This window comes from Dreissena polymorpha, chromosome 9 (genome assembly GCF_020536995.1).
Source record: "Dreissena polymorpha isolate Duluth1 chromosome 9, UMN_Dpol_1.0, whole genome shotgun sequence".
In the NCBI taxonomy this organism is placed as follows: domain Eukaryota; kingdom Metazoa; phylum Mollusca; class Bivalvia; order Myida; family Dreissenidae; genus Dreissena; species Dreissena polymorpha.
Window position 1 is genome coordinate 65,992,261 of NC_068363.1, and position 24,098 is coordinate 66,016,358.

The 24,098-nt window shown below is 34.8% G+C and overlaps 1 protein-coding gene across 1 annotated transcript; it reads left to right on the plus strand.

Moving 5' to 3' along the window:
• Window positions 1-7,881: 7,881 nt before the first annotated feature.
• On the plus strand, window positions 7,882-22,458 carry LOC127844497 (ATP synthase subunit g, mitochondrial-like). The gene is made up of 3 exons (XM_052374770.1): window positions 7,882-7,996; window positions 18,729-18,889; window positions 22,235-22,458. The coding sequence occupies exons 1-3, from the start codon at window positions 7,954-7,956 to the stop codon at window positions 22,352-22,354; spliced, it is 324 nt and encodes a 107-aa protein (XP_052230730.1). The 5' UTR covers window positions 7,882-7,953; the 3' UTR covers window positions 22,355-22,458.
• The last annotated feature ends 1,640 nt before the right edge of the window (window positions 22,459-24,098 follow it).

Here is a 24,098-nt window from a genome sequence, read left to right on the forward strand (position 1 = left end):
ATGTTCTAACTGCTATTTCAATTCACCCCGTATGGCGACTGGAACTAAACGAGGTGCATGTACCACAAGTGTTATTACTGTCTAATTGATCTTGATGTCATACTCCCCTGACAAACAACCAATGTGATCGCCTTGACCATTTCTTAATTCTTTTATCAGTTGCTTTATTTCTATCTGGGTACTGTTTACCCTCATGGTGAGGCCTAGTTTTACTGAATCATCTTTCCCTTCAGATTTAAGTTTCTTTGTCCATTAATAACTTGAAATGTTCAATTGTGCTTTATGTACCTGTATTCGCATGGTAACGTTATTTTTCAAAAATGCCTTGATCAGTGTTCCGCTTACACCATTTATGCGGGCATCACTCTTTAATATTGGGATTTCCGCACAAATTTTTCAGCGATTTGTCTCGAGAGCACGTTGCATTGAGCATTGTCTATCTCCAAACGCAAATGTTTGTTGATGACCTTCATGTTTACTGTCCATTTTTTGTTACTCGTTTCATCGCGGTTGTTTTGTACTGTATACACATCATGTGTAAATGTATATTGTTCGAACATAATATATGTTTCGTCTTCTTCTGCATTGTGTACACGAACGTTAGCTCGACCACAGCCACGGCTTGGCCTAATGCCAACACTGTGCTGCCAACGACCTCGAGTTGTTGCACGGCCCGTACAATATATTGATGCCTTAAAATGTCCCTTTTTACCACATACATCGCATCTTTTGTAGAATGCTGAACGAATCGCATGCATTTTGAAACACGTTTGGCAAAATTATATGATACTGTTTGAACTATTTTGTCTTGCACCACGTTTGCCATATTTATTCGGACACGCCACGTGTACTGCTTGATGTTCTTGCATAGTCTAAAATGTGAGCGTCTGTGAGTTCGATGTGACGACACGTTTAAATCACCCTTTCAACTGTTAATTGGTCTGCTTGAATTTCCATGAGCTTTTCCGAACATTTTTTTGTCGTTTATTCCATTAATATTCATATGTCACATATGAAACCATCCTTTTGCGCTTTATATTGGCAGTGCTTTGATTGACCTCTTTTAGTGTTCAGAAATTCCTGTCTCTTTATGATTCTAAAGTTTTGGACACCTAAATGATGATCAAATTTTATTAGTACAGTGTCAAAATTACACCTATGTTCTGCGGACCTAGGTGCAATACCATTGTCTTTATCTGCCACCCATACAAACGAAAAATAACTCTTTTTTTACACATTCACGACCCATGTTGGATAATAATACTCCAATTTTTCGACGCCCTGGTTTGTCATGCAGACCTATTACGTCCAGGTGAACTAGAAAATTACGTTTGTAAATCTCCCACTCTAGCTGCGACCCCCGCATCTGCTGAAATAAATTCCGGAAAATTTCTAATTCCTTTTGCAGCCATACTGTTCCCAGTTGCCTAAACCTTCATCGATACATGTCTAGCATCTATTGTTTTCTGTATTCCAGCTATTTATTCACAAACATTGTGACACTAAAAACTCTGAACTCGTTGGTGGGTTACTCACAACTGACTTTAATACAAATAACTCATAACTCCATGCGTTAAGGTCAGAATACACTAAATAGTTTCCCTATATAATTAAATGTGAAAGCGACAACTTTAGGCCAAAATAAATGCAACATTTTGCATATAGAGACCCCCATAACCATACCTTTTTTAAAAGGCCATTCTAAGCGGAATCGATTTATGCAATAAAAAAGATATGCCATGTTCAATGCAAGAAAGAACTTGACACAAATTTAAAATCGACTGTTTTTACTTTTTTTCGGTCGTTTCTTAGTGGAATGTAACCTTTTTCAGTGCGATGGTTTACTAAAGTCTTCAAGTTCATCATATTTCAGGGATTCAGTAGTTCAGTTGTGAACACCTATTCACGCCCTACCATTATCTTCGAGAGATAACGCCCGAATAATACGGGCAAAAGCCCGCAAAGCGGGCGTTGACCGTTCAAACATATGGAAATTTATATCATAAATTACATAAGAATACCACATAGGGATGCGTCTCAAAAAAAATTGCCACGCGACGTATATTTTCGCGATGCTATTTATGACCGTGAACAAATCAAAATACTTTGACATATGCTAAATCACATGTAAATACATACTTCAGGAAAAATTATATCAATGACATCACATTTGTGTAGCGAATTGCACTAAATATTCTCGCATTATTTGTTTTTTTTTCGCAACCGTTCCAGAATTAAGTCATTACCCAATTATCTCCCCTGAATAATCATCTTCAGCCGAAGACTGGTTCACTACATATAGTGACAGTCTTTAGCAAACACAATTTAGGTGAACATTACCCGTCTTAAATATATTGCCGAATCTCAGATTTCTGTCGAATTTATTTGCTTGATCTTTTCGATATCTTATTGTTATTATTATCCGGACAAATCACAAACGCTTGTTAAAAAAAAAATTGTTTTAAACATTGTAGTTGGCATCTCTATTCTTCCAGTATTCTCGCGGTATTTCAATAACGACACCCTACTGTTAATTTGTCAGAATTTGTGACGCATTTTCCATTCGCTCTCAGAAAGAAGTTTTCGTGTGATCATGAGAAATATTCTGGTAAGTTGTCGTTGTTATCCACCAGAAACGCATTTATTCACAAAATTTAAAGATATTCTGATCTAACTTTTTAGTCTTTAAGCTTAAATTTTTAACGTATTTACACCTCGTCTGCTCGCACTTTACCGATATCCCGAAAGGTTACATATCACTATGATTAGTTTAGGCCTAAACCCACAAAATCCGATACCGTTGGATTTTCGTACCACAATCTTACGTAAAAAATCTTCCAGAATCGAAATCAACAAAAAACAAGACATTTATATGTCTGCATTATTGATCAAATTTTAAGATATTTGTTGGTTTTCCGTTTTTAGAAGCTGTTCTGCGAAGGCAAGAGCTGGGCATCATACAAGCCATTCTATCCAGCAAAACTGACAGTTTTGGTTTACAGATATCACAAAGGAGGGATTTCTGAACTATCAAAATTTCCAAGCTATACACACAGTTATTATCTGTGGTGATCTTTATTGGTTCTGTTGGTTTACTTGGATGGAACATGTGTGAACTTTTATAGAACTTTGAAAGGTCAATATATGTCTATCTATAAACAAAAATCAGCTATGGTATAATAAGATCAGATGTGCAAACAATGTCAAAGGGTTGTTAAATTAACAATTTGAAGGCAATTATGCTGAAAAAATATGAAAGTTCCCATGCCCATTTTGTCTGTATATCGAAAAGTGTCTGCCAATAAATGTCAAACTAGTAATACAAAACTTACCACAAGTATGTAAAAGCACTAAGTAGCTGTGATCATTTTTAGTTAGATAGTGTAATTCTAAACAGTAGCAAATAGCTTGTTCAGTAAATGCATAATGTAATTAATATGATTTCCGTTCTATTGTGTAATTAATAAATTGGTTGTTACTTGTTAATCCATGATAAATGTTTTATGGCTAGTACAAAACCAGCAATGTTAATTTTGTAAAAGGTAATACAATAACACCACTTTGTAATTTCATATACTAGTACGTAAATATTCTTGTAATGTAGGTTGATGACAGTGTTTTAGTATTACTTATTTTGTAACTATTATTTTATGTGCAAATAAATTATGTGAAGTGTTTTGCAGTCTTCACGCTAACTATAAGCCCATCACATCCAATCAAATAAACACATAAAAGGCATATCACTTGAACCTGACGAAGATATTAAACAGTCCCTATTTGCTGACGATGCAACTTATTTTTTAAACGACAATTACGATTCTTTCCATAACGTTATAGAGTCACTAACCCTTTACGGAATGACATCGGGTCTTAAACTAAACAAAAGTAAATGTACTGTGCTACGAGTAGGTAAATTAAAACAAAGTAATGTACTCTATAAAAAAGAAATGAAATTTAATTGGAAATCCGATGAAGCCACAACGTTAGGAAATACTTTCACAAATAATGAAAAGGATACAGTTCATAAAAACATACTACCTAAATTACAGAATTTTAAAAACAGCTTAAAATCATGGCATCACCGTAAACTTACACTAATCGGAAAAAACACAGTATTGAAAACGTTTGCACTTCTTAAATTAATTTATGTATTAACAGTTCTCCCAAATCCACCAAATGATGTTATTAACGATATAAAATCAGCAATATTTAATTTCATATGGGACGGTAAGCCTGATAAAATAAAACGAACTCAGTTAATGCAATCTGTAGAAAATGGAGGTATCCAATTAACGAACATTGACTCATTCTTGAATTCAATCAAATGCAGCTGGGTTTAAAGATACCTAGATAATACCAATACGAGTAAATGGAAATTATTCTACCGGAAAATCCTAAAATAATATGGTGATTCCTTACTCTTTAAATGTAACATCAACAATACTATCTTATATGAAATTGCAAACGAAAACATATTTTGTCTGATGTTCTATTAGCATGGAGTGATGTCACTCATAACCTAGAAACCCAAGCCAGCAGTAAAACTATTTTATGGAACTATAACTTCAAACAATAAGACGTTTTTCTATAAAGATTGGTTTGAACGAAGCATTAAATATGTCGACCAATTATATGACTACAGAATTAAGGATTTCTACTCTTTTGATGATATATGCTACATATACGGAATACCTTCAAATAATTTTCTGAAGTACTACACACTAATCAAAAGCATACCCATACATATTAAATCTGAAATCAATACAAATAATACACCATGTACTCAAACAACATTCGTAGAAAACATACTTGGAAGAAAAAACAAACCGAATAAAATATTTTACACACTACAAATTAAAAACCCTACAGAAAACTCCAAAACCCAAAATAAATGGCAAGTCCTTTTCGGAGAACATGGACTTAATTGGAAACACATATTTACAATGCCATATAAAGCAACTATTGAAAGCACACTGATAAATTTTCAATATAAAAACATCCATAGAATTATAGCTACAAATAAATATCTCTTTAAATGCAAATTATCTAACTCAAATCTGTGTGACTTCTGCGGTGAAAACATCGAAACTATAGAACATCTTTTTTGGGAGTGCAAACACATACAGCCTATTTGGAATCAATTAGTATCTTTTCTTGAACAACAGCAACTAAACCTTAAACTATCTTTCTTAAATGTAAGTTTCGGAATTTACTCATTGAAATCAATAGACTTTAATAATATTGTGAATTTTATTCTTATATTGATGAAATATTTTATCTTTAACATGAAGTACAAAAAACAAGTACCAAATTTTAATTGTTTTGTCCATAGTCTTAAACTAAAAATCCAGATTGAGAAAGAAATAGCCCTCAGTAATGACACACTACACATCTTTGAACAAAAAAAATCGGATTAAATTCTCATAATGTTTGTCCACTTATATACATTTCACTCTAATGTTAGTTTATCTTCTAAAATATTTTTGTATATTTTTTTCAATCTTATAAGATCATTGTGAATATACAAAAAAAAAACACAAGTCCAGTATGCTTTCTTCCGACTTTATACAACTCATCATTTTTCCTTACTATTCTTCTGTTGTTCTTTTCTTTTCTTCTTAGAAAAAATATATATTAGCATATCTTGTATAACATGTCTGAACTTTATTGCTTTGTACAATCACTATGTTGTATGATCATATACATGTATACATTGTATGTATTATATTGAATTAAAAAAAATAAGCCCGACAGCCCGGGTCTGGTGAAATGTTATTCGGGCTACTAGTAATTAATAATTTATATAGTCGGGCTATTGGATTTTTTAGCTGTTTCAAATAAAGCATAATAATTCGGGCTAGTGGTTTAAATATATTACCGTGAAGACTGGTTTTGTATCTCCACACAACACCACATACCAATTTATATATGTACTGTGTTATGTTTTATTTGAATGTTTAAATAAAAAAATATGGATGATATAACATGATGCATTCTAATATTTGCATTCAAATTGTAACTATAGAGCTAAGTGTATGCAGTTTAGACTGTGATTTTAGAATTGCTACGAAATGGCTAGTTTTTTAGTGGCGAAAAAATTTAACATTTTCAACAATAGTTTGCGAAAGAAAATTAGAAATCTGCAAGATACCTGTATTTATTAAATATTTTAATTGCGAAACAAGTATATTGTTATGCTGTTACACATGATTATACATTGATAATAAATAAGAAGACAATTAGTGGTGTTAACGTTTCCCAACAGTAGAAATCATTCTTCTGATAAAGTCAGTGATATACAAACGAAAGCTTCAGGTATGGCTTTCAATACGTAGTGTGTGTTATTTGACAGTCTTAAACTTATTGTATTAAAAAAAATCCTGTCAAATTTGTCAACCAAAATTGATTTGACACATCATATGATTTTGATTATGTTAAATCAGTGTACTGTATGCTTAATGCAACTGCTTTAGCAAGCTGTCAAGTTGAATTGAGACATTTGATGAAACAAACTGTTTCCTGGGTAGGACCAGTAGTTAGTGTGTATATGACGTACCATGACGTCGAAAGTCTACAAGACCTACTAGGTAGAACGAGAAATGTACTTCGACGTACAGTTTTCACCGACCCTTGAGTGTTAGCCAATCAGAAGACACCTAACATCTGTTGCTTTTAGAGATATTTGACATTGAACAATATTATTATTATTATTTATACCGAATTATGCGACTATCGACCGCTTACTCATAGATATTGTGCGTATTTATTAAACATTATTATTTTCATAATTTATACCAAATTATGCGACTATCGACCGCTAACTCATAGATATTGTGCGTATTTATTAACCTGGTGTGGCGGAATTAACCTCTGACTTATGCAAGTTATGGTTATCACAAAATACGACCAACGGGAAGGTTATTATACATTATTTATCCCGTTAATGCTTGGTAACTGTTTGGTTACCGTTGGGGATTTCCTACCCAGTAATGCGCTGGACGGTCGTGATACTCCGCCCCGCATGATCAATAAAAACTCACATTATGCTGAATAATTTTAATTTTAAAAAGGTAACAATTGAATCTTCTTCAAATTTGTATATAATCTATTTCAATGCATTAAATACTTGAAACTTCTATGTGTTTTTTTTTGCCATTCTGATATTTTTATTCATTTTGTCCTCAATTAAAAAAGAGATTTTAAACATTTATTATAAATAAATCTGAAGGAAAAGCGGCTCAAGAGAATAGTGTTTTGATTGGCTGTTCAGAAAATGTGTACGTCGAAGTACAAACATGTATGTCGAAGTACAAATTGTACTTTGACGTACAAATATACACTTTGAAGTGTATTTTATATTTTTGTCGACGTACAATTATTGTACTTCGACGTACATTTCTCTTTTTACCTTGTAGGTCTTCTTGATTTTCAACCCAAATGGTACGCCATAGTATGTCTTTAGGGTTATCTAAAGAATGCTCCCACATAAGGGATCAATACAGAGACCTCCCAGTGACTAAGCCAGTTAGCAGACACCCCATCCACTATACCACAGACACCGAACCAGCTATAAATTCCTGTGGCTAGAAAACAAAAATAAAATAAAAAGATGCTAGATCTTAAAGCTTGGAACATGTAACTCGTTTTAAGATTGATTTTTTGGATGCATTACTTAATTATTGCAACAATTATAATATTTTGAACACAATCATGTCCTTATATTTATTAAAAATACATGGTTATCAAAAAAACTTAAAAAGCTTTTGCCCGTAAATTAGGTAGCACCTATAATCATAATAGATGAAGATAAGACATGTAATGATTCAACATATACGTCTCTGGATACAATTATATTTAGAGGATAATTATTGGTTTGTAACCCAAATATTTCCAAAGTAGTCCGAAAACTTCAAGGGAGACTACTGTCTAGGAAATTGGTTTTCCGCAACTAAAATGGTGGTCAAGGTAGTTCGTTACTTGGGAGTACTTGGGCAACGTACGTGATTATTGCCACATTATCTTATTAAATCCTTTTGTATGTGTTTTGGTTATATTTCATAATAACGGTTTATTTATATAATACTTATGTATCGTTTGAATGTGTTTCATTGCAAGGTCATTATCACACCGGGTGGGGCAATGCCAATGGTAAATGCGGCTGAGTAAGAAAGTATAATAATTCGCTCGTTTTTCAGTATATATTCGACAACTTTGAATATTATTGCAGTAGTTAAACATTGGATGACATATTTATATATTTCCTCCGAGTACCATGTATCAAGCGGTGAAGGAAACGAGTACAAAATTTTTTTAATTAATGCAAACAATGCCTCAATTAAATAAACCGTGAAATGATTTACCTGTGAATATATTTTTAATTCCTGTTAAATCCATGGCAAAATTGTTTATTTACAGCATGTTTTACCAAGCAAAGTGGATAGTTCCAACTTCCATACACACCTGCGAATTACATCCACCACGCGTGTCGTTTACCTGAAATCGAGACGTCACATCCGAAAAAGCAAGATAACAAGATTGTAAAAGGCATTAGGCGAACACAATTTCCAAAAATTCGTTGCACCCAACATATTTATATAAACTGAAACAGTAATTTAACTTTTTGTATAACTTCTATTCGTGTATTTTAACAGTTTTTTTTACAGTAAATCTTCTTTTGAGAAACATTGAGACATAAAAGTGCTCAAGAATTGTATAAACACAAATCAGGCCTTTTTCTGTCTCATTTGGGAAAAAGTACCAAGCAGAATTGAGATTTTTCGAGTCGCGAAATCTTCCAAATTGGGAAGAATTTTCATCAACAAAAGCATTGTTTGGGAAATTATTATTTTTATTTTTTCTTATTAAATGATTAAATAAATCTAATGTTTTCATACATAGGTATTGCCAAGAAAGTATTAAACTGTTTTTTACCATGCAACAGTCATTTACCACTGCTAACGTAAGTATGTGTATGATAAAAAACAACAACAGACTTTGTTATGCTTGAAGTTCACCTAAAATACATAGCTCGATCTGTCATTAAGGATTTTTTATGAATATTCATAGTCAAAATACCCGCATTCAACATATTTTTATTCAAAATTTAAGTTGCTGAATGTCTGAATGCAACCATTTTTATGTCCCCCACCCACTATAGTGGGGGACATATTGTTTTTGCCCTGTCTGTTGGTTGGTTGGTTGGTCTGTTGGTTTGCGCCAACTTTAACATTTGCAATAAATTTTGCAATATTGAAGAAAGCATCTTGATATTTGGCATGCATATGTATCTCATGGAGCTGCACATTTTGAGTGGTGAAAGGTTAAGGTCATCCTTTAAGGTCAGAGGTCAAATATATGTGGCCAAAATCGCTAATTTTATGAATACTTTTGCAATATTGAAGATAGCAACTTGATATTTGGCATGCATGTGTATCTCATGGAGCCGCACATTTTGAGTGGTGAAAGGTCAAGTTCAAGGTCATCCATCAAGGTCAAAGGTAAAAAAAGCGGCGCCGAAGGGGACATAGTGTTTCTGACAAACACATTTCTTGTTGAAAAATAAAAGTAAAGCTGAACATCATAAATGTACAGTATTGAAATGTTAAGAAGCTACAAAGGATAGTGACTCTGAATCTGGCAGTGGCAAATGTTCATCACTTGCTTGCTCAGAAACTCGTTCTGTATGTGTGTACCCATAAAAGCTCAGAACATTCAAGAAGAATTAGATTCTGAGTTAACCGTAGACTGACTGTACGTAAATTTTCCCCACAAAACATTCAGTTTTTGTGTGCCTTTCGAGTCAATTTATCGTATTTTTCTTCGATAGTACTTTGAATTATGCGACATTTTTTTACACTGGGTTCGATTTCCGTAATGTTTTACCCAAATTTATTCTTTCTAACCACAGTAACGTGGACAGTGAAACTAGTCCACATTTATTTACCCCAGATCATCGATATTGATTCTCAACCAATTTACAATAATTTATGGGTACACATGGTTAACACTTGTTGTATACATACCTGATAATTCTGAATAATCCAGCACTTCAATATTTAAAAGCTGACCGAAAATGACCATAAATGTGTCTTAAGAAATGCATAGACACAAGCGGCAGCCATTTTGTCTGAAGTGTCCAGATCGCAAAATTGCATTATGAAACACTCGATACAATGACGTTCTACGCGGAATTCCCATTGGTGCGCTAAACACGGCACTGATTATTTAAAACACTGAACCTACAGAGAAACGCATTTTTCTGCTTAGATTATTTCGGTTGGAAATAGGGATTTTTTTTTTTTTTATCATTGGGAAAAAACACCCATATTTGGCATTGGGAATGCGTCCCACTATCGGACCCGTGAGATAGGCAGAAAAAGGCCTGCAAATGTTCGCCATTTGTTTAAATAATTTTTTAGCATTTATGTTACTATTAAAAGATTTGATAAAATTATCATCAGGACTGGGTATATACACTGAGTATGTGTATATCGTTCTGTCAACTATTTTTGCAATTGCACTCACAGATCTTTCCATGCAACATTTTCTGAGAATCGGGAGAAAATAAAAGAATTTTCTTAAAAATAAATAAAATACATAAAAGTGTTGGGTTTACGCTAGCGCAGTCTTTCAATTTATTTTGAAGTTTAATGAAGAGGACCAAAAAATAGAATGTAATAGGGATACATTTGAATTATTTCTGTTGAAGTATAAAGGTTTTGAAATGCAATTATACTTGTTTTTTCCTCATTTTGGTCACGTCTGTACAGTCAGGGCTTTTTTTCCTGACTTTGTGAAGCGGCCCTGGCCCCTCTATTTGTGAAAAAATGAGTCGCGAACTTGTCAAAATTGTGAAAAATTGAGTCGCAAACTTTTCAAAATTGTGAAAAATTGAGTCGCGAACTTCTTAAAATGTGAAAAAACGAGTCGCGAACTTCTTAAAATTGTGAAATTCAAAGTTCAATGCATTAGTATAGTAAAAGCATGTTAAACACTTGAATATTATCAAAATTTCTTTAAATAATGCTATGTAGGCATATTTTCCTTCTATGAATACTGTATTTGATACATACACATACATGTATACATATATCTGATTAGCAAAACATTCATGTACCAAATGCAACTAAAATACCTGGTCCCAACACTTCTTTACCACAGGAATAACATTTATAAACATAGAACATGTCAAGGGCACATAACTCAGACATGTTCTGGACTTTACAGCTTTAGTCTAGAACTATGTTCTTTTTACTCATGTCAATAATTCTCTCCATATCTGAAGAGGAAAATTCCTTCTTTGTGATAATTTTCATGATCTGTGAGCCTGACCCTCGCCAGGGCATGATGATCTCCTGGGGACTTTGTCATTTGATCTGAAACATTAAGGTATACATTGAACAACAGTACTTTTGTAAGAAATGTAAACAAGTTATTTTATTTTTCACATTTTTTCACAAAGCATAAATAGACTACATACAAAGTTTGAAGCATGATTATGCGTCATGAATATTCATTTAAATTAAAAAAAATATATGAAGGGACCACATTATTACTTAAACCAAGATTTACAATCGTAAACAGATACGAATAACAAGTCTCGGTCATCAATACTAGGGGCCGTTTTGACTAGCTTCCATCAATACATAAGCCGCGGCACATGCTCACTTTTATCAAATGACTTTCCTTATAATGTTATCAATGTGCATGTTTCAAAACTAACCCTTCTGTAGAAAGCTTTTGTTTCTTCACTGTTATCCCAAATTTCAATAAATCGGGATTATTTTTCGGTTTTGTAATTTTCTTCTTGTAGTAATGAGCGTTCCGCGTCGCCATTTTTTTATAGTGACGTTGCTAGGCAGAGCTTTTATTATTTACGCCGGTTTTGTGGTCGCTAAAAATAAAATAATTGAACATAAATGTATTGTATTGATCCCTTACCGGGTATTTGTTTAAATACTGTAGCTAATAAACCGAATCGTATCGATAACTAGATACATACCGCATTATTAATGTTCACATTTATCTGATAATCCAATATAATTACAACATCACTTAATCTTAAACATTTACGACGATAAAATATAAATATGTTTAAGAATTTCATAAACACAGCCATATGCCTACTGTACACCATTTTTCAGAAGTGTAAAGAGTATAGTGCATTATTGGACACAGCTTTCATTGGACAAGCAAATTTAAATTTAGATTGAATGCAATACAATCATGTATAAACAAATATTTTATTGCGTCATACGCAGTATGTAAAAAACGTTCTTCCCAGGGACTTTCTTATAACGGGTAATAATGAAAGTGAATATCTGTTAACAGTTACACTGCATTAGCATGTAAATAAATCGTCTGGATTAATTCATTTATTTTTCTTACACGTACTGCTCTGATAGGGATTTCATTTAATAAACACTGACAGACTTGCCAGTTTTTTACACCTTTATTGACGTTACACAACATATTAAAACCAATAAGCTGTTGAAGGTCGTTTAACCTCTAAGCAATTAAAATCGGTTTAATAAACGGACAGATAAAGCAATGTAGCTGTGATCGTCGCCATCTTTGCACCGACTTAACGTACTGTCCGAATTTAATGTGCATATTCGTGTAATATCTACATGTAGTAATATGATTTTCTATTGTACATGTACAAACTCTCGCAGACAGGTGTTTACGGTGGCTGCGCAGCATCGAAGTGATCAGGGGTGTTCCCTTTAACGATAGCATGCAATCGCGGTGATTTCGGGTGTTCACCGAACAACGGGTCAGTAGCGTGTCTGTCCCACGCGAAATGTCACCCATCGGGAAAAGTGAACACCGCGGACAGGCATTTTTGTTTAAATACACAGTGTCTGTACTGTTTTTAGCTCACCTGAGCACAACATGCTCATGGTGAGCTTTTGTGATCGCCTTTTGTCCGTCGTGCGTCGTCAACATTTTTCCTTGTGAACACTCTAGAGGCCACATTTATTGTCTGATCTTCATGAAATTTGGTCAGAACATTTGTCCCATCGATACCTCGAATGAGTTCCAAACTGGGTCATGCTGGGTCAAAAACTAGGACACTAGGTTAAAAAAAGAAAAACCTTGTGAACACTGTAGAAGTCACATTTGATGCCCAATCTTCATGTAACTTTGTCAAAATGTTTGTCTAAATGATATCATGTTGGTCGAGTTCAAAAATGGTCCAGTGGCGGGGCAGTATTCCTTATATGGCTATAGAGAAACCTTGTGAATACTCTAGAAGTCACAATTTTTGCTCAATCATCATGAAACTAAATCAAAACATTGGTTTCATTGATATCTGGGACGGGTTCGAAAATGGTCCAATTGGTGAAAAAACATGGCCGCCAGGGGGCGGGGCAGTTTTCCTTATATGGCTATTGTAAAACCTTGTTAACACTCTAGAGGCCACATTTATTGTCCAATCTTCATGAAATTTGGTCAGTAGATTGGTCTATATGATATCTTGGATGAGTTCGAAAATGGTAACGTTTGCTTGAAAAACATGGCTGCCAAGGGGCTGGTCATTTTTCCTTATATGGCTATATGGCAATAGTAAAACTGTGTGAACACTCTAGAGGCCACATTTATTGTCCAATCTTCATGAAATTTGGTCACAAAATTGGTCTCAATAATATCTTGGATGAGTTGGAAAATGGTTACTTTGCTTGAAAATCATGGCTGCAGCCAAGGGGCGGGGCATTTTTCCTTATATGGCTAAATATGGCTATAGTAAAATCTTGTTAACACTCTAGAGTCCACATTTATTGTCCGATCTTCATGAAACTTGGTCAGAAGATTCATCCTAATAATATCTTGGACTAGTTAAAAAATGATGCCCGTTGGTTGAAAAACATGGCCGCCAGGGGGCGGGGCATTTTTACTTATATGGCTTTATTAATACCTTGTTTACACTCTAGAGGCCACATTTATTTTCCGATCTTCATGAAACTTGGTCAAAAGATTTGTCCTAATGATATCTTGGATGAGTTCAAAAATGGTTTCGGAAAATGGTTTCGGTTGCTTTAAAAACATTGCCACCAGGGGACGAGGCATTTTTCCTTATACGGCTATACATCATGCTTTTGTAAAACCTTGTTAACACTCTAGAGGCCACATTTACTGTCTGATCATCATGAAACTTGGTCAGATGATTTGTCCCAATGATATCGTGGATGAGTTCGAAAATGGTTCCGGTTGGTGGAAAAACATGGCCGCCAAGGGGACGTGGCATTTTTCCTTATATAGCTAAAGTTAAACCTTGTTAACACTCTAGAAGCCGTATTTATTGTACGCTCATCATGAAACTTTGTCAAAAGATTTGTCCCAATGATATTTTGGACAAGTTCCAGTTGCTTAAAAAACATGGCGACCAGTGGGTGGGGCATTTTTCCTTATATGGACTTATGAATCTTCATGAAACTTTGTCAGTATATTTGTTCACATGATATCTTGGATGTGTATGAAAATGGTTCTGGTCTGTTGAAAAAGGTGGCTGTCAGGGTGTTCACTAGTCATGAAAGTTGGACATTTTGTTCTAAGGCCATCCTTAAAAATTCTTTTGTTTGGCATAACCCGACCGACCCACTGAAATCAGCCCGACTGAATTTGTTTTTGTTACTTTTCAAAGAAAATTTTTTTTTGCTCGCCGAAAATTCTTCCCGCAAAATTTTTCCTTTTCGCTTTTTATCCTTTCCGTTTATTTGCGGCCTTTAATTGAATGCTCTTTCAAGGATATCTAGAATAGCAATGAACAAAACGCGTACCGGTATTTATTTGAGTCGCCTATTAATTTGACATATGCATATACGATTAATTATACTTTAAATACAATTAAACCGCTCCTGTTTTTTGGGTATCCCTTTAAATAAAATACGCTGCTGTCGTTCAGGATAGTTTGGGAGTACAAAAAACAAATTAATTAATTATCACCGTTCAATTTAATTCGGCAATTAGCAGAGATGTGTAATATTATCGCCATATAAGTAATTATTTAATTATTACTCTTTCATTCAGATCGGTAAATATTCAGTAGAAAGATAAATAGCGGTCAGCTTAGAAATATTTATTGACGGGTATTGTCACGTTTTTATGTCCCCCACTATAGTAGTGGGGGACATATTGTTTTTGCGGACCAACAGACCAACAGACAGACAGGGCAAAAACAATATGTCCCCCACTACTACTAACCTTTCAGTTTGGTATATGTCGGAGTTCAATGTCCGAAAAAAAAAAATACTAAAAAAAAAATTAACTCCCTACCTACCTACCCACCCAAATTTACCTGGGTTGGGTTATGCACAACAAACAATTTTTTAAGGATGGCCTAATGACATCTTGGGCTGCACAGAACAGGTCAGTTCCTTTGAATCTCAGGTGAGCGACTTTGGGCCTTTCAGGCCCTCTTGTTATTAATATATCGTATGATTCCCTTACATCGAGCATAGCCTACTGTTGATCACTTTGTTTACATTAAGAACCCTGCTCTCTAGGTGATGTCACACGCATGTCCTCAGAGTATTTTGTTTCACTAACATTACAACGCTTGGAAATAAATACAGACATGACCAAAATGAGTATACCCCCCCCCCCCCCCCCCCCCCCCCCCCCGGTATTTGCTTATCAAAATCTTCATCAACTGGAATAATCAATATTTATCCCTATTCCTTTCAATTTTTTTGGTCCTCTTCATGAAACTTCCACATAAATTGCAAAGTGAGACTGACAACTAGGCTAGTGATTCACACAACATATTAGTGTACGGTAATTACTTTTAGTTTTTGGACACTCAAAGTTTTCAGACATCGCCAAAGTAATTATTTTTGTGACTCTTTATTTTGAACATACGCGTTTTTGTCTATCACTATAAGCTCTAAATTTTCAGACAGCATATTTGACAGCGCTACTTTACCAGATTTCTGCACTGTATTTGCTTATCTTTCGTCACTTTTGATCATGGATTTTTAAAAAAAGATTAAGGTCATAAAACCTTGGAGACGCATGTCTGAGGGGAACGGATTATAACATTTGTGTCATTGGGTAAATAACCATGTATACAGGTGAAAACAATCGCTTCATCCAAGAGCATTTTAAATGATACATTTGTATCTTACTATTAAGGAGGCAGTATCATGTTCAATGTTTTTACTTTTTTGTTATGTATAATTTCAGACAAGAATTAGCAAAGCTGTGAAGCTGTATTTATTTCACAGTAGAAACACTATTGTGCATTGATTTTCTGCTTTTATTTCAATATAATTAAAAAATTTGGACATTTAATATTTGTTTCTAAATTTTCAGACACATAATTTTTGAATATTTTCTGTATCTAAATGTTTGACCATTAATTTTTTTAATTATTTGTAAGTGTTCGAAGACTAAGAGTAATTTTCCCCGACATCGCGAAAATAGGTGAAATGACGATATACACCTGTTCATTGGGTATACTCTGTCCAGGTTGGATGCTAATTTTATTAAATCTTTTAATAGTAATACATTATGCTTAAATTTATTTTAACAAATGGCAAATGTGTGTGTTTTTGCAATTCTTGAGCACTTTTATGTGTACTTGTTGAATTGTTCATAGAAATTATACAAAATTTAATTATTGTTTCACTTTGTATGAATATGTTCAGTGAATAGATTTTTGTAAGTTTTATTGCTCTATTGCCTAGTGTTATCGAGTTCTCTCCCTTTTCGGATGTCTTGATACCAGGTAAACAATGCGCGTAGTGGATGTTATTGCGGGTGTGTATGGCACTATCGGCTTTGCGTGGTTAATTACACTGTAAATAAACAATTTTGACAGGGATTCAACGGGAATTAAATAAATTGTTGAAGGTGAAACGTGCAGTGCTGCGTTGTTTGCATTAATATAGAAATTATTATGTGCCCCTTTGAAGGAGAGGGGGTATATTGTTTTGCTGGATGTCGGTCGGTCTGTGTCTGTCTGTAGACCAGTTTGTTTGCGATAAATAACTTGTCAACAAGTTGACCAATTGGCTTGATACTTTTCATGTGCTTTGGCCTTGGACAGCAGATGACCCCTATTTAAATTGGGGTCAGTAGGTAAAAGGTCAAGGTCATTGTCACAAAAAGTTAGAAAATCGTTTCCTATCAATAACTCATCAACGAATTGACAGATTTGCTCTATACTTCACATTTGAATTGGCCTTTGACAGTAGATGACCCCTATTGAATTTGAGGTTTCTAGGTCAAAGGTCAAGGTTTATGTCACAATAAGTGTGAAAATCGTTTCAAATCAATACATGTAACTCTTCAACAAATTGACCGATTGGCTTGATATTTCCCATGTGCATTGGACTTGGACAGTACATAATCCCTATTGAAATTGGGGTCACTATGTCAAAGGTCATGGTCACAATAAGTGGGAAAATTGTTTCTGATTAACAACTTATTAACGAATCGACTGATTGGCTTGATACTTCTCATGTGCATTGGCCTGGGACAGTAGATGACCCTTATTGAAATTGGGGTCACTAGGTCATAGGTCAAGGTCACTGTTTGAAAATTGTTTCTGATCAATAACTTGTCAACAAATTTAACGAATGGCTTGATACTTCAAATATGCATTGGTCTTGGTCAGTAGAGGACCCCTATGGAAATTTGGGTCACTAGTTCAAAGCCCTGTTTGGCGGCAGTGATTTTATTGCTTTTATTTGTTAGATCCTGTGCCATTTGAATTGGGAAAATTAGCACTATAAACTGTGAAATTGGGAAAACTAGCATGATTAAACATGAAATTGGTCTTCCCAATGAAGCGAGGAAAACCACTGTTTTACAGGACATGTCTATTCTAGAACACTCTAGAAATTAAAAAATTATTTAATTTGCTTATGTCATGCATTATTTAGTAAAAAGACCTTAGATGTATGAACTTAAGTATTTTACTTTTGACACAATTGCAATTGTAGGAGATTAAATAATGATATTGTGCCCTTGCAATTCAATGCAGTGATTTTGTTTGCTTTTATTTGTTACAGCCTGTGCCATTTGATTTTAAAATGGGAAAAAATAGCGTGATTAACCATGAAATTGGGAAAAATTAAGCATTATAAATATGATTATAAGTAACCGAATTAATATTGTTTCTAAGTGCATGTTCAGGGGGTTTTCTAGCCATTTTGGGAAAAGGAGTCTGGTCAAAATGGGATTTTTGTTCAATCAATAAAAGTGGCAAATTTGGGAATTATTTATCGACAAAAAGGACTAAATTAAAGTTAAATATTTTGTAGGATGTTTAAAAAATAAAGTTGACATCTAGATTTAAGAAATCATAATAAAGTTATAAGAGACTTCTTTCTTAATTTTTTTTTTTTTTTTTGGAAATTGGGCTTTTTTGGGGAATTTTAGGTCTGATATTTGGGGAAAAGCGTGGAATTTTGCGATTGGGAAGCAGCCGAAAATCGGCTGTAATTTTGAGCAAAAGAATCACTGGGTGGGCATATGTCTCCGACCGCAGAATTCTTATTTAACTTGTTTTCTTAACTGCTCGATACACAGTAACAGGAGGATATATATTATTTGACATATTCTGGTAATCATTTCAGGTTCTTCAAATTAAAGTAGATAACTAAATACACTTAAAATATGAAGAATTTTTCCTACTCCAAATTATGGTAAGGTTGTCAAGATAAGTGTCGTAAAGCCACCAAACCGTGGCCCCCAAATTAATGACCTTATTACTTTTTCAGGGTCTTTTTACTATATCCAGACCAATATGCCAGTGGCTAGGCGCTATGTGATGGCTGAAATGATGCCCCCATCCCCTGGAGAGTTTGGGCAGTATGTCAAGGAACTAGGACAGGCTGTTGGAAAAGCCAGCTCACTGTCTGTTAAAAACATGACTTTTTATGTAAGAATAGTATTTATAAAGTTTTCAAGTCTTTTCCTTTTACTAGCTGTCACATTTCCAATGCAAAAAGAAATATACCAAACAAAAAAAATGCATTGATTGATTGAGTCATTGACTGATATGGGTACTAAATGCATTGGGTGATTGAGTTATTGACTGATATGGGTACTTAATGCATTGAGTGATTGAGGCATTGACTGACACGGGTACTAAATGCATTGAGTTATTGAGTCATTGACTGATATGGGTACTAAATGCATTGAGTAATTGACTGATATGGGTACTAAATGCTTTGAGTGATTGAGTCATTGATTGATATGGGTACTAAATGCATTTAGTGATTGAGTTATTAACTGACACGGGTACTTAATGCATTGAGTCATTGACTGATATGGGTACTAAATGCATTGAGTGATTGAGTCATTGACTGATATGGGTACTAAATCCTTGAGTGATTGAGTCATTGACTGACATGGATACTAAATGTATGGAGTGATTGGGTAAATGACTGATATGGGTACTAAATGCATTGACTGATTGAGACATTGACTGACATGGGTACTAAATGTATTAAGTGATCGAGTCATTGACTGATATGGGCACTAAATGCATTGAGTAATTTAATGATATGGGTACTAAATGCATTGAGTGATTGAGTCATTGTCTGATATGAATACTAAATGCATTGAGTGATTGAGTCATTGACTGATATGGGTACTAAAATGTATTGAGTGATTGAGTCATTGACTGATATGGGTACTAAATTCATTGAGTGATTGAGTCATTGACTGATATGGGTACTTAATGCATTGAGTGATTGAGTCATTGACTGAAATGGGTACTAAATGCATTGAGTGATATAGTGATTTACTGATATTGGTACTAAATCCTTGAGTCATTGACTTACATGGGTACTAAATGCATGGAGTGATTGACTGATATGGGTACTAAATGCATTGAGTGATTAAGTCATTTACTTATATGGGTACTTAATGCATTGAGTGATTGAATCATTGACTGATATGGGTACTATATGCATTGAGTGATTGAATCATTGACTGACATGGGTACTTAATGAATGCTCATTACAAGTAAAACAGCCTTTGAAAAGTAAAAAACTTTGTTCTTGATTTGGGGAAGGGCCTTGTCTTCTATTTTGAAGAAAAAATTATGGACAACACTGAGAAAGGTGAAACATTTTAGCTCACCTGATCGCTCAGGTGAGCTTTAGTGACCAGTCTTTGTCCGTTGTATGTCCGTCCGTCCGTTAACATTTGCTCGTAAACACTTTAGAGGCCGCATTTCTTGTCCCATCTTCATGAAACTTGGTCAGAAGCTTTGTCCCAATGAAATCTCGGCTGAGTTCGAAACTGGGTTGTGCCGGGTCAAAAACTAGGTCACTAGGTCAAAAAAAAGGAAAAACCTTGAAAACACTGTAGAAGTCACATTTCATGTAACTTTTTCAAAATGTTTGTCTTAATGATATCTTGGTTGAGTTCAAAAGTGGTACCGATCCATTGAAAAACATGGCCGCCAGTGGGCGGGGCAGTTTTCCTTATTTGGCTATAGAGAAACCTTGTAAACACTCTAGAAGTCACAATTTTTGCCCAATCATCATGAAAGTTGGTCAAAAATTGGTTCAATTGATGTCTCGGACGAGTTCAAAAATGGTCGAAATCGGTGAAAAAACATGGCCGCCAGTGGGCGGGGCATTTTTCTCTATATGTACATGTATATATGTACATGTATATAGTGGCAGTTTTCCCTATTTGGCTATAGAGAAACCTTGTAAACACTCTAGAAGACACAGTTTTTGCCCAATCATCATTAAATGGGTCAAAACATTGGTTTTATTGATATCTCGGACGAGTTTGAAAATTGTCGGGATCGGTGAAAAAACATGGCCGGGCATTTTTTTCTATATGTATATAATGAAAACATGTGAACAAAGTGGAAGTCGCATTTTTGGCCCAATTTTCATGAAATTTGCTCAGAACATTGGTTTCCTTGATACGAGAGTTGAGTTAAAAATTGGTCCAGTCAGTTGAATAACATGGCTGCTGGGAGGGGGGCAGTTTTCTCATTATGCCCCCCCCCCCTTTCGAAGAAGAGGGGGTATATTGTTTTGCTCATGTCGGTCCGTCTGTCCACCAGATGGTTTCTGGATAATAACTCAAGAGCGCTTATGCCAAGGATCATGAAACTTCATAGGTACATTGATCATGACTCGCAGATGACCCCTATTGATTTTCAGGTCACTTGTCAAAGGTCAAGGTCACGATGACCCGAAATAGTAAAATGGTTTCTGGATGATTACTCAAGAACACTTATGCCTAGGATCATGAAACTTCATAGATACATTGATCATGACTGGCAGATGACCCCTATTTATTTTCAGGTCACTAAGTCAAAGGTCAAGGTCACGGTGACCCAAAGCAGTAAAATGGTTTCCGGATGATAACTCAAGAACGCTTATGCCTAGGATCATGAAACTTCATAGATACATTGATCATGACTCGCAGATAACCCATATTGATTTTCAGGTCACTAGGCCAAAGGTCAAGGTCACGCTGACCTGAAACAGTAAAATGGTTTCCAGATGATAACTCAAGAATGCTTACGCCTAGGATCATGAAACTTCATAGGAGCATTGATCATGACTGGCAGATGACCCCTATTGATTTTCAGGTCACTAGGTCAAGGTCACAGTGACTCGAAACAGTAAAATGGTTTCCGGATGATAACTCAAGAATGCTTACCCATAGGATCATGATACTTTATAGGTACATTAATCATGACTGGCAGATGACCCCTATTGATTTTCAGGTCACTAGGTCAAAGGTCAAGGTCACAGTGACTCGAAACAGTAAATGGTTTCCGGATGATTACTCAAGAATGCTTAGGCCTAGGATCATGAAACTTCATAGGCACATTGATCATGACTGGCAGATGACACCTATTGATTTTCAGGTCACTAGGTCAAGGTCACAGTGACTCAAAATAGTAAAATGGTTTCCGGATGATAAGTCATGAAGTTTCATGATCAAGAAACTTCATGGGTATATTGATCATGACTGGCAGATGACCCCTATTAATTTTCAGGTCACTAGGTCAAAGGTCAAGGTCACAGTGACAAAAAACATATTCACACAATGGCTGCCAGTACAACTGACAGCCCATATGGGGGGCATGCATATTTTACAAACAGCCCTTGTTGTAAATTTATTTTATTGTAAGGTTAAAATTATAATGATATTTGCTATTGATGAAATTAATATTTTGCATGGTGATCTTTATTTATGTCAGAGTATTCTCAAAGATTATTGATGTTATTTTGTTTTTCAGGAGGCCTTAATAACGTCATGTGTCGCCACTGAGGTTGCAATGTGGTTTTTCATTGGTGAAATGATCGGGAAACGCAGCTTGATCGGATACCAAGTTCCACATACACTTGCGGAACATTAAACTTTTTGTGTTTATTTAAACTTCAAATTGCTGGATTAAAATTAATAACTAAGGATTTGTTTGTATTTGTGACATTGAAATAAAAGATGCAGGTTTAAAGCTTATGCTTTGTTTGTTTTCATGAAAATATGATTAACAAGAAATGTGTTTGTCAGAAACACAATGCCCCCTATTGCAACGCTTTAAAGCAATATATTTGACCTTGGATCTTGAAGGATGACCTTGACCTTACACCACTCAAAATGTGCAGCTCCATGAGATACACATGCATGCAAAATATATAGTTGCTATCTTCAATATTGCACAAGTTATGGCCAATGTTAAAGTTTTCGGACAGACGCACAGACTGACAGACGGACAGTTCAACTGCTATATGCCATCCTACCGGGGGCATAAAAAGATGTTTGTATTTTGTAAATTTTAAAATAATCACATTTTAAGCATATTCTTATGAACAAATTCTCGTTCAAATCTGTGATTTATGCATGAGGTATTGAATCACAATATAATAACCTAAGGTGTTACATAAATTTTAAAATAAAACTTGGTAAATTTGTGATTTGCCTGTGATTATATATTGAAAATAAATGACCATAACACATTCTGGAAATACACTATTTAAGAATTAGTGTTTTGTTAGTCCCCTACCGGTTTCACCGGAGGGGACTTATGGTTTGCGCTCTGTGTGTCCGTCAGTCTGTGAGTCTATCACACTTTTCTGGATCCTGTGATAACTTTAAAAATTCTTAATATTTTTTCATGAAACTTGGAACATGGATAGATGGCAATATGGACATTATGCAAGTCATTTCATTTTGTTCCTACATCAAAAATTCCGGTTGCTATGGCAACAAATAAACTAGAAATACTGCTGAAAATGGTGGTTTTCTGGATCCTGCGATAACTTAAAAAGTTCTTTATATTTTTTCATGAAACTTTGAACACAGATAGATGGCAATATGGACATTATTTCATTTTGTTCCTATGTCAAAAATTCTGGTTTCTATGGCAACAAATAGATTAGAAATACTGCTGAAAATGGTGGTTTTCTGGATCCTGCGATAACTTTTAAGTTCTTAATATATTTTCATGAAACTTGGAACATGGATAGATGGCAATATGGACAGTATGCACGTCATTTCATTTTGTTCCTACATCAAAACTTCTGGTTGCTATGGCAACAAATAACACAAATATTCTGACAATGGTGGAATTTCTGACAATGGTGGAGCCGGTAGGGGACTTATATTGCTTGGCAATAGTCTTATTTCACATCATTTGACTTGTCCGACAGATCATTATCGTCAATGACGGAGTGGATGGAATGCATTTTACCTAACACTTAATTATGCAAGAGATGTATTTGTCATAAGTTGTATCTAGACAATATCAAGGTCAAGTTCGAATATTGGTCATGCCGGGTCAAAAACTAGGTCACAGGGTCACTTAGTGCATTTCAAGGATTTAGCATGGTAAAATGCTCATAACTTCTATCAAAGCGTTCGCTATAACTGTTGCATTATTGAAGATAGAAACTTGATATTTGGCATGCATGTGTATCTCATGAAGCTGCACATTTTGAGTGGGTCAAGGTCATTCGTCAAGGTCAAAGGTCAAAAAATAAAAATTCAAAGCGGCGTTCTCATGAAGCTGCACATTTTGAGTGGTGGAAGTTCAAGGTCAAGGTCATCCTTCAAGGTCAAAGGTAAAATTTTTTTAAAAAAAATCAAAGCGGCGTTCACAT